Source organism: Canis lupus, chromosome 1 (assembly GCF_048164855.1).
Source record: "Canis lupus baileyi chromosome 1, mCanLup2.hap1, whole genome shotgun sequence".
Taxonomy (NCBI): Eukaryota; Metazoa; Chordata; class Mammalia; order Carnivora; family Canidae; genus Canis; species Canis lupus.
In genome coordinates this window covers 99,477,853-99,490,514 of record NC_132838.1, presented here as the reverse complement: position 1 = coordinate 99,490,514, position 12,662 = coordinate 99,477,853, and the positions used below count along the sequence as shown (strand labels likewise).

Genomic DNA, 12,662 nt, shown 5'->3' with positions numbered 1-12,662 from the left:
AGAAAGTCAGAGACATAGGCAGAGGGAGAAGCAGGCTCCTCACAGGGAGCCGGATGTGGGACCCGATCCCAGGACCCTAGGATCATGCCCTGAACCAAAGGCAGATGCTCAAGCACTGAGCCACCCAGGCGTCCCTAAGTCCAGGCTCTTGCCTGGGGGGCGGGGGGGGGGCTGTGGATTCTGTTAGGAAGGAGGGACCATGGAGGGGCAGGGAGATTCTGTAACTGAGTTGAGGGAAGCTGATAGCACCTGCTAGAAGGTAGCTTCCTCAGACCCCATGGGTACCCCAGGGCAGGGCACTTGTGGTTCTTAGAGCCCCAGGAGCCCTGGGCTTTGAGACCTCACAATGGCAGTCTCCTCATAGTCCTTCTGAGGCAGGTGCTCCTGATGGTGGCATCTCTCTCCCCCTCAGCAATTTCACCTAAATATCACCTTGTCAGAAGCTAATCTGACACAACAGGTAGTTTGCTGTATAGAATCATTTTCCTAAAGTCTGGGAGGCATTGAAGATAAAAGAGGTAAAAATGAGAATTTGCTTCCTGTAGTCTAGCCCAGAGAAGCAGCTGCTTCCCAGCCATGCATTGACGAGATGGGCTGGGGTGTGGCTGAGGGGCATCAGGCCCCCAGAGTTCTGGCAGGTGAGCAGGCAGGCGAGCACAATGGCAGGGAACTGGCTCAGCAGATCCCCTAGGGAGCCTTCTCTACTTTGTTCTAGAAACTTCCATCACCCTCAGTCAGTAATTGCAGCTGGGTCTTCATGGCCGCTTCACACCCGTGTATGCAGGGGGAGCCGTTGCCTATGCTGGGAGCCCCCCTGGCGGTAGCTCCGGGAAGCCCAGGTCCCTGGCTGAGGAGACCCTAACGTGCAATGCCCCACCTCTGGTTCCCTGGCTCAGAGGAAGTGACACGTGTTCCTGGAAGGGCTGAGGCAGCCGCTCTGTTCTGAGCACTGATTGTTTTTCTGTTCACTTGGATTTATGTGTAGGGTATGTGTTGGGAGCCTAGGTATGCAAACTTATCTGTCCCCTGCTTCCTGGCCACTAAAAGCGGCAGCTTTGTGAGATAGGCCACCCAAAAACTCGAATCTCCTGGGACTCTTCCTCAATGGGCCCCTCTAGCTCTCCCGCATGTCCTCTGCCCTGCCGCCCCTGGGGGCTCCCCTAACAGCCGGTGTTGAAACAACCATGATGCCCACCTGCCCCCCTCCCCTCTTGCAGGCATCTGAAGGAGATCTCGGAGCTGCAGAGCCAGCAGAAGCAAGAGATCGAGGCTCTGTACCGCCGCCTGGGCAAGCCGCTGCCCCCCAACCTAGGCCTGTTCCACACGGCCCCTCCCGCTGGCCGCAGGAGGAAGAGCAAGAGCAAGCTGAAGGCTGGCAAGCTGCTCAACCCGCTGGTGCAGCAGCTCAAGGTTGTGGCTTCCAGCACAGGTCTGTGCCCTCGTGGCTGCGGTGGGGCTGGGGCTGTAGGGGGCTGGGCCGGCAGGCGGGAGGCAGTTGCCCACACCCCAAAGACCTCTTTTTGGGTCTCCTTTTGCTGGAGTAGACCCGCCTTTGCAGGTATGAGGGGCCAGGGTCTCTCTCTCCAGCTTGCCGCCCTCCAGGGTGCTGCCTGGGTCTGGGGCTGCTTCCTGTCACCCGTACAAAGTGGGAATAGAGCAGCTCCTTTCAGGGAGCGGGATAGGGGGTGCCCTCTGGAGCTGGAACCCCCTGGTGTGCCCACCAGGAAGCCAGCTGTGAGCGCAGTGTGTGTCCGGGAACTGCAGGTGACGCAGATGACGTGAATGCCAGGATGGTTCCTAATGCTAACTGGAACCCAGTTAGAGTGAGCAGGTGTGCAGGCCTCTGAGCCCAGGTGTGCCCTCCCATGTGTGCCATGGTCCTCGCGCTATGCTGGCACACGGTAGGCCTGCCGCAGCATTGGCGATGGGCAGAGACCGAGGTCATTGTCCCTCACCTTCCTGACCCCTGCGTGTTGGCTACAGGGACTCCAGTGCCTCCCCAAGGTCACCCAGCAATGAGCAGGGAGGTAGGAGGCACTCCGCGCTGGCTGGTCTGACCTGCAGCGCCTCACTGTGCCTGTCGCCCCTTCTCCCCCTCCCCCAGGTCACTTGTCAGACTGCAGCAGAGCCCCTCCTGCTAAGGACCCTGCCCACGCCGGGGCAGGGCCCGCAGCAGCTTCAGACCCGAGTGGGAAGGCAGTTCAGACTCAGCAGCCTTGCTCCGTGCGGGCCTCCCTGTCTGCAGACATCTGCTCCGGCTTAGCCACTGACGGAGGCGGAGCGCACGGCCCAGGTGATTGCCAGCTTGCCCTCTCTGAGCATGTGCTAGGTGCGCAGGGCCCCGAGGTGTAAGAGGGGCGCCGGCGGCACACAGGCATCTTGAGGAGAAACCGGTAGCTGTAGCCCTGGAGTGAGGACAGTGGGCGGCCCACCCGGCACCGAGTCTGGCGGTGTGAGGCCCAGAGGGAGGCGTGCTCTGGTCAGACGAGGCGTCGGTCCCTGGGCGCTGGCCCTCCGCCCACCCCCGCCGCCCCGGGGCCTTTGTCAGGAGGGACGGCCAGGGGGGGATGAGGGCGCGGCGCCCGAGCGGGTTTGCCTGGACAAGGAAGTGTCGTCACCTGTGCCGTGGGTGCGGCAGCCGCGCGGGGGGTGCTCTCCCCAGCATCTCTGTCCAGAGACGCCGTGGCGACCCCGCCGCCACCTGCCCCGCATGCCCGCCCAGGTCGCTGCTCGGGCCGCCGCGGGGCCTGCTTTCCATCAGGCAGTCGGTGGCTGCGGGCCTCCGGGCTGGGCTAGGTGGAGCCGTGGCCGCTAAGAGACGAGGCTCCCGTGGCTGGTGGTGTGTAGCAGGGATCCCAGAGACTGTACTTGATGCCTGTCTCTCTGTTCTCTTCCCTCTATATTCATTTGCAGGCTGGACGGTTTACCACCCAACGTCTGAGAGACTGACCTATAAGTCTAGTAGCAAACCTCGCGCTCGATTCCTCACTGGACCCGTGTCTGTGTCCATCTGTCTGTATTTGTTCTTTGTATTTTACCACCTCCTGGCCCTTGGTTTCTCCCCGCCCGCCCCCCCCCCGCCCCCTCGCCAGTCTTCATCACCTTCCATACGTTCCATAGGACGCTCCCCTCCCACCGCAGCCACCCGTCCCTGCCCTGCCCCACGCAGAGCCCCGGATCGCGCCCGCGCATGCCCGCGGCTCAGGCCCGGCCCCGCAAGCATGTGCAGTGGCGCGCCCGCCCCCAGCCTCAGGCACCCCGCCCCAAGCCCCCACAGCGCTCTGCGTTTTTCTCCTCCTCACCCGTTTGTTTGATTTCGTATTTTTTACGTTGGACGTAGTTTGATTTGTGTTGCAATCGTGGCGCATATACACGTCCGCTGTCCCCAGCTCCAGCGACAACAAAAAGCCAGCCCCGGCCTTCTTTAGACGCATGGTGTGTCTCACACGTGTCTGGATTCTGAAGACATGCATGTAGCGAGCTGAGACAGTTCTAGAAGGTCCCTGGAGGGCGTGACTTCTGTACAAGGGCCGCAGCACTCCGCAGCGTGACCCCATGCCCGCTCCCTGCATGTGGAAAGCCTGAGAGAAGGTGCTGCAGCTAGGACAGCCCTCCCGTCCCCGCTCCGGTCACCTGGGGAACCTCTCGGTGCCCCAGCGGGTCCCAGCCCCGGTGCTGGCTCTCCCTCTGGCCGCTGCCACTCTCTGGCTGGAGCCCAATACTCTGTGTACCCCCTGCCCTCCCAGACCTCAGACATCAAGACAGTCATTCCCCTCCTCCAGCCTTGCCTCACGGCCCTCGGGTTCCTGGAATGCCCTCCCAGCTGGCACCCGGGACTCATGTCCAGAAAGGGTGCATGGCTCAGGGCCTTACTTACGACGTTATTTTATCCCCCAGAACAATTGGAAAATGAATCCAAAGCTGGGGGGAAGGGGGCTTTCAGGTTTTTGATTTTTAAACCAAAAATTAAGCTTCAATTGGGTTTGAAATGCTAGTTTGGGGCACGTGGCTTTTTGCTGGTACAATAAAGATACATTGTATTTGTCAGGACCTGAGGCCACATCCACAGTGGTCATCCATCCCCATCAGGGGGCTGTGTCACCCTCCCCCAGGCAGCACAGGTCACAGACACAGAGCCACAGGGATTCCCAGGGACCCTCCGGGGTCTCCTAGCCCATGGCCCAGCTAAGCCTCTTAGTTGTGAGTTGAGGAGGGTGGGGGTGGGGACTGAGTGCATCCTGCTCCCCGCTCACTGTGGGTCCCCTTCTGCCCAGGTGTGCGTGGCTGTCCCCTGGGGCCCGGGGAGAGGGCCCCTGGGTCTCCAGGCATCTTGCGATCAGACAGGTGGCTGCGGCGTCGGGTCAGGCACGGGAAGCAGGGTTGGCAGAGCAGGTGTGGGGGGTAAACAGGTGCGAGCGGTCAGGCACTGTGTGCCCCTGTGAGGTCGTCCCCATCCACGTTTGTATCCACGTGGTTCTGCATTCTTACTTTAGGGTTTTCGTTTGTTTTACTGTGATTATTCTAAGATTTTAGAAAATGGAGGCACAGCGGGGATGTATGATTTAGGTTTTACTTCCATCTGTGGCCGAGAAGAATGTGTAGGGCAGGGCTTGGTGGCAGACGGGACGCCTGGGCCGGTGGGGCTGGTTATAGGTGGTGGTATGTGCAGCCCAGCTCGCCTGGTCTTCGCTGGGGCTATGGGCTCAGTGATGTCATTGTTTTGATGTGGCCCTTTTCAGGCAGGACTCGGCTGGGCCCTTGCTGGTCTTGGCCACGGCATGGCACCTGCATGCTCTGGGTTTGCTGGTCAGGAGCATGTGGGACAATGGTGGCCCTGGCTTACCTGCAGACGCGTGGCCTATGGATGTGCAAAGATGCGCCATGTGTCCCGGTGTCTGCCCAGACTGCCAGGCTCCTCAGGGGACCAGCACCAACTGGCTCCCTGGTGACTGGGGTGCTTGGAGGCCTGAGGACACTGTGTGGGTGCCTGGTAAAGCCTGGGCACCACCCCAAGGGCTGAGAGAAGAGCATTCAGGGCAGGGCTGCAGGAAGACCCCAAGGTGTATGCCTGGGGCCCAGGTCCCTGGGATCTAGGCCAGCCGAGAGGGGAGGGCGCAGCTACAGGCTGTGGGTGCAGCTAGACACGAAGCCCAGAAGTTTTCTGTTGGCAGAACAGGTGACAAGACTCTGGAAAAACAGTCCTGGGTTAAGTTACAAAGTAGAGAAAACGGTCCCCAGTTCTTTGGTGCTCAGAGATGGTGAGAGCACGCAGACCAGGTCAGAGACAAGCTGGGGAGGGGCCCAGATGACCTGGAGGGGACCCCAGGCCACGGAGGAAGTATGCAGAGGGCAAGGCATGGGTGCCCCGTTGGGGTGGGCACCCGGACAGGCCTGCTGTTGTGAGGGAAGGACTGGACCCCACAAAGCACAGACCCTTCCTTGTGGCCGATGGGGGCCTGGGGGTCTCAGGGACTATGGTTCAGGGTTCAGGGGGTACAGGCAGGTTGAGAGGCATCTGTGTGGGAGCTGCTGCCAGACCTGCCGGGCCTGCCTGCCTCTGGCTGCAGCTCACCCAATTGGCACAGGAGCCAGCACCTCAGGGCGTCTGCACGCAGAGCATCGGGCCCACTCTGTTCCTCTCATGGGCCCATCCACTGCCCATCCATGCTGTAGCAGGTCTGTCCCTGGGACTCCCCAGGAGGCTCCCACTCTGCGTGGCCCAGGCCCAGCCCTGCCCCTGTGCTGTCCTGCACCCTCCCTGCAGGGACCTGTGGCAGTGGGGGTGGAGAGGGGCTTCGGGCAGCCACTCCCACGAAGGCCTGCCCAAGCTGGACATCCTTGGGGCTGTCACTGCAGGGCGGGGCAGAGACAATCCCATTTCACGCTTCAGGTTGCTCAGCCGTGTGAGGACTTGATGGCTTGTTGCAGAGAAGCCCCGAGTGGCGTCTAGTACTGGAAGCTTATCTGTCTCCAGGCCCGGAACCAGGTGGCCAATGCTGCGGTCCAGGGTGAGGCCGAGGCTTGGAGACGTGCCTCTCGTCCCGGGGCAGGGAGCTCCCCGTGAGCCTCATCAGTGTTTGGAGGCTGTGGAGCAGCCCCGGGCCCGGCCACTGTGTACCCCGCCCACAGCAAAGAACCTGGGCTTTACCTGAGGCATCCTCCTGGCAGCCAGGCCAGGGTCTGGATGGCGGGGGTGCCTGGCTGGGCAGGCCATCCACACCAGCAGCCGCCTCTGCCAGCCTCACCACCGCGGGCCTGGGCGCTGCCTGTCAGCCTCGCCCTTTCACAGGCCAGGAGAACACTTTCCCAACAGCTAGCTGCGTGGCTTTCCACTGCCACCCCTGCTCAGGTCAAAGCTCCCCAGGTACTCCTGGGGCCCCCAGCCTGCTCTTCCCAAGGCCCTGGCTAAGGACGGCAGTCTGTACAGGAGACCTCCTGCCCCACATGGACTTGCTGTGGTTTCCTTTAGGTCCCATGCGTGGCCGTGGGCAGGGTAGCACCAAGGCCGGCTGGCAGGGGGTGTGAGTGGAGCTGGGCGTCTAGGGCAGGGCACAGACACTGAGGCGGAGGTCAGGGCCCCCGGTGGGGGGGGCAGGGCGGTGGCTTGAGTGCAGTCTCCTCCCCAGACACTGCAGCCCTGCGCTGCACCGCATGGCATGACCGTGGCATGGAGAGGCCAATCCAGTCAGTTTCTGATTGAAGGTTCACCAAGGACAGGGAGTGTCTGTTCTGCTCACTGTGGGCCGTGCCCCAGGATGGCGTGGAGGCCTCTGTGGGCTGGTGTGGCTCTGCAGCTCTGAGTGTGGCAGCTGGTGGCCGAAGGACCTGGCCCTGTGTACCCTGCGAGTCTGGGCCCTGAGCACAGGCCTGGGCTCCCAGCAGGCAGCTCCTTGGCTGAGCGTTATTGTCAAGGAGATGGCGGGAATCAGCCCTGGAAGGTCCCACTGCTGTGGGGCTGTGGGGCTGTGGGGATCTGGCTGGCCGGTTGGTCCCTCATCCTTGGACCATCTGTATGGGGCTGCTGAGACCCAGAGGATGGTAGAGCCCCAGGATCTGGATGGGGAAGGCTGCGCCCGCACACTCAAAGCCAGAACCCCATTCCCCCATGCTGTGGAGCCTCCAGAGGGCCCGGTGCTCCCAGTGGGATTCCAAGTCAGGAAATGGACCAGCAAAAGCTGTTGCAGCTCCCCTGGGGAACAGCTGATCTGGACCACTCCTGCTCGGCGCTCTCGTTTTTATTTGCACGTTAGAGACCCCTGCAGAGCATTGCCCCCTTTTCCCACATCAGCCTCTGAGCTAACATAGCAGCAGCTTACTTGGAGCCTGGGCCTGCCGACCTTTGTGCTCTCTCCCCAAATATGGGGTGGCAGGCTGCCTTCCTGGGCACGGGTGTGGAGCACCCTCTGGGCGTGGAGCCAGGGAGGGAGCACAGACCTTTTTGGACAGCACAGCCTTGCTGAGTGACCTTGGGGACGCCTGATTCGTCCTTGCCCATCCCCCTCTACCCGCCCTGCTCCCCAGAGGGCCAGCTCTGCCCTCCAGCCTGTCCATGTGGACGCAGGGCACCAGATGAGGCAGCAGCAGTTCAGGACCCTGGGGCCAGCCCCACCCCTCCTCCCTAGATAGGACCCCTCATGCTTTCCCCTCCATGGGCACCTATTGGCCTCAAACCTGCAAAACAATGTATCTTTTTGCACTTGGAAAACACACCCCCAGGGCCGGGGGGGGGGGGGGGGTGGCTGGGCGGAACCTGCGGCTCTCAGAGCTCTCCTGGTGGACTTCTATGGGGTTTTCTGCCTCAGTCCCTGGGACTCCTGAAGCCTCTTGTTTGAAAACCGAGTAGTCTGCTGCTTTTTTCTTTTTGTTTTTTTCCTTTTTTCTTCTTTCCTTTTTTTTTTTTTTTTTTTTTTTTTTTGAATACGCTTTTAGAGACACACTCACTTCTACCCGAAGCTTGGGGCCCGGCCCTGCACCTCCGCCCCTCGGCGCAGCTCACGTGAACCCGCACACTGACTTGGGGCCGCCCGGGTAGCCCAGGTGGCTGGTCCCCTCTCCGAACCGCTGGCCTTTGCTCCTCCTTGCACACTGATGACTTGTGCTTAGAGTGTGGTGGCTTGTCCCCCGTGTGTGCTGTCCTGCCTAACGCTGTGGTCTTGTGTCGTTTCTTCTTCCCTTGCAGGGTCTGCCCTGAAGCGTCTCTGTCTAGGCAAAGAGCACAGCAGTCGTAATTATCGGGTTTTTTACCCTTTGTCCGCTCTCCATCGCATGGGCTTTCATGTGGCTAGTGCGCGTCAGGGTCTCTGTGGCCGCGGGGGGGGGGCTGTGTCTGCCCTGCGCCCACCCTCCAGGGCCCCCGCGGCTGCACCTCGCATCTCCGTGGCTCCTAGAGTCCGTGTGTCCTGGCCGGTGGACATGCTGACGCCCCCTTCCCTGGAACGTGTACACGTGACCCATCGTTAATTGGCTCCTTTTCCAAAACCGTAGGAATGAGTATGTCCTTGAAGTGCTAAAGATGAGTGCCCCCGAGGAGAGATGCCGGGAAGAAATGGGTATCTGTCCACCCGGGCCACCCACCGCCCTCACCTCCCACCTTTTTTTTTTCCCCTGTCCTTTTTTTTTTTTTTCTGGCTGAAACATTCCAGTAGAAGTAGCTCCGTGTGTGTGATGTTCCATCACTAATGTTGAACTGTTTGTGTCCATGCTTTTCCATCGCTAGCCATCGCACACTACATTTTGCAACGGCTTGTTTGAAGAGATGGTCGTTATGCCATTTTAATACAGAGAATTTTCAAATTGGCTTATTCTAAATTGCCAAACCAGAAATTGGATGTTGGGGATGAGGACACAAAAGTTCCCTGTTGGACACTGAAACATAATCTTCCAGTGAAGTAGGCAAGCGTGCCTTCTCTGGCCAGCTCCCCTGACCCATGGCCCCGGACCTCCCTGTGGCCTCCCTGTTCTGCCAGTGGAGGCCTCACCCCGCAAATGGCTCCCGGCCTGGGGCCCGCAGTGGAAGGCTTTGGGTGCTTGTACCCCCACCAGCACCTCCCTGCCCGCTCTGCTGAGGAGAGGCATGGTGGTGTGTCCTCAATTCCAAACCACAGAGCCCTTTGGCCTGTCCCACGGTTGCCCTACACTGGGTGGACAGCAGCGTCCTGTTCCCCAGAGCTTCATGTTCCAGTCCGGAGTGCAGAGGCCTTGGGACTCTCTGCCCGCATTTTCTGAGCTCCCTCCCGTGTGGGAGTCTGGGGCCCTGGGCCGCGTGGGCACACAGTGGATGCCGAGCACGGGTGACGGCTGCACAGCACAGCCTGGCCCTCGTGGCCTGGGGAGCGTTCCAGAGCGCCTGGCACTGGTGCGTGGGCCCCCGAGCACAGACCATCTCCTGAAGCAAGGCGTTGCCTGGCCTGAGCAAGACACTGAGAGTGAGCGCCCTGGCCGGCAAGCGCAGCGTCCCCGACGTGGCCTGTGTGTGCTTCCCCAGGGTCCTCCACCAGCAGCCTGGTCCCGGGCCCCGAGCCAGGCGCCCAGCCCGCCCTGCACGTCCAGGCACAGGCCAACAACAGCAACAACAAGAGGGGCACCTTCACGGATGACCTGCACAAGCTGGTGGACGAGTGGACGAGCAAGACGACGGGGGCCGCCCAGCTGAAGCCGTCGCTCAACCAGCTGAAGCAAACCCAGAGGCTGCACGGCATGGAGGTCACGGCGGGCTGGCCCCCGGCCCCCGGGGAGGCGCGGGCTGTAAGTGGGGCGCAGTGGGTGTGGGCGGAGGGCTGGGCGGGAGCGGGCACGGGGGGTCGTGGCCTGGGGGGGCGGCAGCCGTGGGATGCGTCCCGGGGATGGGGACGGGGCTGTGCCCACCTGGCAGCCCCTCTGGCGGAAGTGCCCTGCTCCGCGTGGAGGAGCCTTTGCAGGCCATGTTACTTCTTCCTGAAAAGTTGAGCAGGCGTCACGGCTAAGCCTAGCCTGGGAGTTGTTGTTCTGGGTGGGTTGGTTTTTTTGTTTTGTTTTGTTTGTTTTAGTGTGGGAAGGGTCCCCTGTGACCTTTCATTTCGAAAAATTTCAAATATACTGAAGCATTGGAAATTGCACAGTGAAATTTTGTGTGCCCTGCCTGCCCGTGGTGGCTGACATTTTGCTGTGTTTTTCACACATCCCTCCATCCCCTGGAGGGTAAGGTTTTTGTCACGGATCCAGTTTCCTCGTTTATACTTTTTTGTGCCATTTGGATTTTCTGTTTTTTCTGTTAAGCTCTGCTTTTTTAACATGTTGGTAGATACCTAAATTTATCCAAGTTTTCAGATTAGCTGACAGAAGCTGCTGATCATATCCTATCTTGGCAGCTTGTCAGGTGTTTTGGGCCTGACATTAGTGACGTGTGCGTGGCCCCCTCCCCGTCCCGCGCAGTGCCCCGCGGCCCGCCTGGGAGAACTCGGAGAACTTGTGGTGGCTCAGATGACCCTTGTTATGCGTTGTTAGTTTCTCCTTCTGTGCTCTCCTTCTGTGTCTGGGCTGCTTTTTGTTGCAGTTGTTCTAGAAAGTTCCTTGATGTGTGCTGGTCATCGATTTAGCGCCTTTCCGGTTTTATATGACAGGCGTTCAACCTCTACAAAACCCTCGTCCTGGTTTCCATCTCGATCCTGGAGGGTTTGACATGTAGCATTTCCTTTGAGCTTCAGTTCAAAATAGTTTATCATTTCCGCTGCGGTTTGAAGCGAGATAGGCATGTGTTCCCTCAGAATCTCTTTGGGATTGCTTTTTGGCCTGAGTTTGTGAGAGGACGAACTCTGGGTGTTTTCAGTTCTTTGACATGTGCTGGGACTGGCTTTTCGGCCCAGTCGTTGATCCGCCCTGCTGGCTGCTGCCGCCACAATGCTACACATACACCTGCCACACTGGCGGCACCCAGGCCTCGCTGTCCCCTCCACGTGACGAGTGAAGAGTGTCCCTCCCAGAGCTGCAGCCCTAAGGCCTCAAACCCCCCAGTGTTAGAAACAGCAGCCACCTGACCCCACAGGGTCACCATCTGCACGTGCCCTGACTGCCAGCTCCCTAATCCCCTTGTTTGAATGGCAGTGAGTCTTACGAAGGTTTTTTTAAAATATTTTTTTGCTGTGGTAAATCTGTATAACGTAATATTCACCATTTCAATCATTTTTAAGCGTGTAATTCATTAGTATTCTGCTCCTTCACGAGGCTTTGCTGCCATCACACCATCTGTTTCTACAACCTTCCTTATCCCAGGTCGAAAGTTCTCACTGAGAAATACTCCCTAGCCCCCCCCACCCCCCCGCTGCTGATCCAGGCCCCATTACCATTTTTTCCCCTTTCTATGGAGTGTTGTCAAATCTCCAGGTCCCTCACATAAGTGGGATCGGGTAGTGGTGGCCATTTCCTGGCTGGCGTGTTTCATTCAGCATAATGCTGCCAGGGTGTAGCTGTGTGGCCTCAGGGCATTATTCCTTTGGGGGCTGAGAAGTACATAGGGGGTACAGTCAGTAGTGTCGTCAGTCGTTTATCAGGGTCAGCATTTTGTGATGTACGTGTATATTGAATCACTGTGTCCCACACCTTAAACTAATTTAGTATTTTATGTCAACCATGCTTCAATTAAAATTTTTTAAAGTCGGGGGATCCCTGGGTGGCTCAGCGGTTTAGTGCCGCCTGCATCCCAGGGTGTGATCCTGGAGTCCCAGGATCGAGTCCCATGTCAGGCTCCCTGCATGGAGCCTGCTTCTCCCTCTGCCTGTGTCTCTGCCTCTCCCCCCCCCCCCCGCCTCTCTGTCTCTCTCTCTCTGTCTCTCATGAATAAATAAATAAAATCTTTAAAAAAAATTTTTTTAAAGTCACTTCATTTTTTTCCCCAATTTTTTTTTTATTGTGAAATGCATGACATCAAATCTGCCATCTTAACCATTTTCAAGTGCTAGCTTTAGGTGCACTAAGCATTCATAATTGTTCAACCATCACCATGCATCTCCAGAATTTTTTCATCTTGCAAAACAGAGACTCTGTCCTCATTGGAAAGGAAGTAAAGGAACTGCCCATGCCTGTACCCCTTCCGCAGCCCCTGGAAACCACAATTCTCCATGTGGATCTGACTGCTGTCGGTTCCTATGTAAGTGGGATCCTACAGTATTCGTCCGCTTTGTGACTGGCTTGTGTCACTCATTATGTCCTCGAGGTTCATCCATGTTATACCATGTGTCCGAATGTCCTTCCTTTCTAAGGCTGAGTAATACCACAGTGTAGGTACACATCACATTTCATCCTTTTATCTCCTGATTCATACTTGGGTTGCTTCTCCCCATTAGCTGTTGTGAGCAGTGCTGCCATCAATAGGTGTGCCGGTACCTCATTGAGTCCCTGCTGAATTTCATTTCTTTTGAAGGAATACCCAGAAATGGAATCACTGCATCTTGTAGTAATTCCATTTTTAACTTTTTGAGGAACCGCAAACTGTTTTGCACAGCAGCAGCAGCAGTTTGCATTCCGGGCAGCAGTGGGCAAGGGCTCGTGTCTCCTCATCCTCGCCAACATGTTTTATTTTCTGATTTTTTTTTTTAATAGTAGCCATCCTGAAACCACTGTGGTATCTCACTGTGGCTTTACTATTTCCAAGATGATCAGGGATGTTGAGCCTCTTTTCATGTGCCTAT

The 12,662-nt window shown here is 58.2% G+C and overlaps 1 protein-coding gene across 10 annotated transcripts in view; it reads left to right on the top strand.

Moving 5' to 3' along the window:
- Window positions 1-12,662, top strand: part of WNK2 (WNK lysine deficient protein kinase 2) — a 100,518-nt gene that overhangs the window by 74,580 nt on the left and 13,276 nt on the right. Inside the window, exons 23-28 of one of the 10 annotated variants that reach the window (XM_072842250.1) lie at window positions 1,218-1,429; window positions 2,105-2,293; window positions 2,914-3,012; window positions 8,180-8,224; window positions 9,485-9,744; window positions 12,010-12,121. In XM_072842250.1, coding sequence (XP_072698351.1) covers window positions 1,218-1,429; window positions 2,105-2,293; window positions 2,914-3,012; window positions 8,180-8,224; window positions 9,485-9,744; window positions 12,010-12,121 — 917 coding nt within the window. The remainder of the gene's footprint in view (window positions 1-1,217; window positions 1,430-2,104; window positions 2,294-2,913; window positions 3,013-8,179; window positions 8,225-9,484; window positions 9,745-12,009; window positions 12,122-12,662) is intronic. The other 9 variants (XM_072842272.1, XM_072842257.1, XM_072842252.1 and 6 more) reach the window with 9 other exon arrangements.